Below are 3,673 nucleotides of genomic sequence, written 5' to 3'. Positions count from 1 at the left end.
TTGTTTTGTCTTCTAGAGCTGCCCTTCGAAATCTTCAGTTCAACTCTTTTTACCTCAGTATCTCATTACTTCGTTTTGGCTTCTCAGTACTCTAGTGCAATTTTCAGAGTTTCTTCTGATATCCATTACAATTTTTTCTTTCTTCTTCATCTTTGTAATGACCTTTTGCTCTCTTCATGGGTGATATCCTTCCTGTCATCCCACAACTTGGCAAGTCTTCGATCATAGTGTTCAATGCTTTAAGCCTATTCTTAAGATGATTTTGAAACTCATATGGAATAAATTCAAGATCATATTTTGGTTCCTGTGGACATTTTTTAATTTTTTTCAGCCACCATTTGAACTTGCACATGAGTAATTAATGGTCTGACCAGGCCTAGTTTTGATTGCTGATATTGACCTTCCCCAGTGATTCCTTCCACAGCTATAGTAAATCTGACTCCTATGCAGCCCATCAGGTGAGGTCAATGTGTGTGTAAAGTCGCTATTTGTGTGTGTGCGCACATGCATGCGTGTGTGTGTGTGTGTGTGTGTGTGTGTGTTTAAAGGCATTTTCAATGAAAATTTGCATTTTCACTGCAAATACAAAATCTGATCATTCCATTTCCAGCCTCATTTTTATCACCAAGCTCATTTCATTTTCACAATTTCTAGTTTTCCAACATTCAAGCTTTGTACATTCCCAATTATTAAAGGATGTCTGCTATTATTTTTCCTCATTATGACTGACTTCCAATCTTGGTTCTACCACTAATACTATTAACTATCTGTGTTCTACTGTTAATAGGGTTTTCAGAGGCCTGTTATTTAAGAAGTGGATGGTCAATCCTGCTTCCTAGTCTGTTTTAATCTGGGAGCTCTACTAAACCTGTCCACCATTGTGGATCTCTGGGACATTATGTTACCCTTGTGGCATTTTGTGCTACATCATTTTCATATGTAGCATATAATAGCACATACTGTGCCCCCTTCCCAAGACTTACCTCATTTAGATACATCACTGGGAAAACCATTGTTCTAATGTTTCCAGTTTCACTATAAAGATAAAGGACAAGATTATCTTTCAGATATCATCATACCACATAAGTGGCACTCTCTGGAGAGACACGTTGACATGAATTAGGTTCCTAGTACAATTATCTCATTAAATTACCCATCTGACTGTTACTTTCTTAGTTATCTTTGCAAACACATATAAAATCAGAACCTAATTCCAATATTCTGGCAGCCGAGCAGTTCCCAGTGCCACATATTTATATAATGTCTAATTGTCAAAATAAAATATGCCAAAAGCAAATACATCCAAAATGATTACGACCTAATGGTTTTTCTTTTTTTTATTTTTATTTTGTGTGCGTGTCCCGTCAAATCAGATCTGACTGGTACAGGAGGATATTGCGCCTCCGTCTCCGGCAGAAGATCTGGTGGATTTGAACCGTGTTCCTCTGGGATTGCAGTGCAGCTTCTTGCCACTAGGCCACCAGAGCTCCCCATTGACCTAATGGTTTTTCTAACCGTCACGACCAGGAGGTGACACACTGCAGAGCAGTGCAGCCATCCCGAGTGGTTTGTAACCTGTCTATCTACCTATTGTCTTTAGAATCACTGACCATGTATGTGTTGGCTCTGCACTGTGTGTTTTGGGGACACTGATAATCTCATTTAATCCTCACAACAGTCCCCTATACACTATTCCAGGTTTACAAAGGAGGAAATAATGGCTTAGAGAGGCTACGCATTCTTTCCAGGGCCACCAAGAGTAAGTTGTGGAGATAGAATTAATTGAAATGCCCTTTTGATTATAAGACTCATCTCTTCACTACTAAATTATACTACCTCAGAATGATACATGAGTGACAAAATGAAGTTTTTTCTTTTTTTCTTATATGTACTATTGAATCAGATCTGGCTGGCACAGGAAGAGATTGCCTCTCCTTCTCCAGCAGAGCATCTGGTGGACAGAAGTAATTTTTGCACATCATGTTTGCTTCTTAGAAAGATGTATCATGGAGTTAAATCTGAAAAATTCAAAAGGTAACAAAAAAGTTTCTTTCTTCATGTATACACACACACACACACACACACACACACACACACACACACACACACACGGTGAGATGGGGAGAGAGAATTTCCCCAAGTATTACAAATGGTTTGCGCTTAGCTGCTACCTCAGAGGTTGATGGTGCAAACCTGGCAATCTACCTCTAGAAAGATTACAGTCAAGAAAATCCGATGCAGCTTAATCACTCACTCAGAACCAACTCATAGTTGACGCTCCTTTGCGTTTCCGATCCTGTGAGTTGTATAGGAGGAACTGTCCATCTTTCTCCTACAGAGCTGCCGGTGGATTTGGATCACCAGAGGCGCGTGTGAGCTTTCAGCTGAAAGCCCAACTCCCTACAGACTACACCGCCACCAGAGCTCGCTATGGAGCTCAGGAGTACTCTGCATTATACAGGAGGTCTCCGCTAGTCAGAATAAACAGCCACTGGGTTGGAAATATATGTGTGCGTGTAATCTGCAGCAAGTTGTGCTGCTAATCCACCAGCTGTTCTGGAAGAGGAAAAAATGGAAAGTCTCCTGTTATGATTTACAGCCTGAGAAACTCAACAGGTCACTCTGGGTTACAATCAACTTGATAGCAGCGAGTTTGAGGTTGGTGTAAACGTGCACACATGCTGTTATTATGTGCAACCAATGCATAGCTGATCCTCCAGCGAGCTTTCACAGGCAGTAAAACACACAGGAGGAGACGGCTCATCTTTCCCCGGCGGAGCAGCTGGGAGACTCAGACTACATGCTTTTGGGTTGGCAGTGCAACTCTTTACGGCTAAGCTGCCAGAGCTCCCTACAGGTACACATATGGAAGTATGCACATACATACATACTCAAGGGGTCTGGTGGCAGGGAGGCTAAATGCTCTACTGCTAGCTGGAAGGTAGTTCTGGAACCTGCTATCTGCTCTGCAGGAGCAAGATGTGGTAGTGTGGTTCAGTCACAATTTCCAGCCCTGGAAACTCTAGGGGGAGATCCTAGTCTGTCAAAGAAGCTGTGCTGTCAGAACTGACTGATAGCTGTGGGCTTGATTTGGTTTACACACACACACACACACACACACACACACACACACACACTCTCACTCATAGGTACCTATCATATGTATAATTTTGCATACTGGTTTTTTCATTCAATATTGTGTCTTCAGCTTTTTCTTATATTTGAGCAGGCGATTATACATGGAAAAATATCAATGAACTATTGGCTTTTGGATAAAGTTAGGGGAAGAAAGGAGAGCATGTGAGTATCCCTCTCAGAAGCAGGGCAGGTGGAGCAGGAAGGAAGGGCCTCGGGGGCAAGGAAGGTTTACTGAAGTCCGTGAAAACAGGTGAGCTAGGTGAGCAGTAACTCGGTCCTTAAGCTCTGTGCTTCAGTGTCCTTGTCTGTAATAAGGGGAAACTATATAGTGTTGATGAATGCGAAATGAGTTAACGTATGTTCTGGAGTTTACAGTTATGTGTAGTTAAATGTTTTCCTCGGTTCCTGAGAAAAAGACAGACAAAATTATTGCCGTTAAGTAGATTCCAACTCAAGATAAACCTATGTGTTCCAGAGTGGAGCTGATCCACAATTTTCTTGACTGGAATGGGCTCAAGTGTGTCAGAGATGATGA

General features: G+C 41.7%; 1 protein-coding gene across 2 annotated transcripts in view; it reads right to left on the bottom strand.

Moving 5' to 3' along the window:
* The window catches only part of SCARB2 (scavenger receptor class B, member 2), a 131,732-nt gene that overhangs the window by 5,537 nt on the left and 122,522 nt on the right, over nt 1-3,673 (bottom strand). For both annotated transcript variants that reach the window (XM_006885302.1, XM_006885303.1), the window contains one exon: nt 984-1,035. In XM_006885302.1, coding sequence (XP_006885364.1) covers nt 984-1,035 — 52 coding nt within the window. The remainder of the gene's footprint in view (nt 1-983; nt 1,036-3,673) is intronic.

The sequence above is a fragment of the Elephantulus edwardii genome, unplaced genomic scaffold, assembly GCF_000299155.1.
Source record: "Elephantulus edwardii isolate Elephantulus edwardi_28Jun2011 unplaced genomic scaffold, EleEdw1.0 scaffold00042, whole genome shotgun sequence".
NCBI classification, from domain to species: domain Eukaryota; kingdom Metazoa; phylum Chordata; class Mammalia; order Macroscelidea; family Macroscelididae; genus Elephantulus; species Elephantulus edwardii.
Note: the sequence above shows the minus strand (reverse complement) of the source record. Positions and strands in the feature narration are given on the sequence as shown.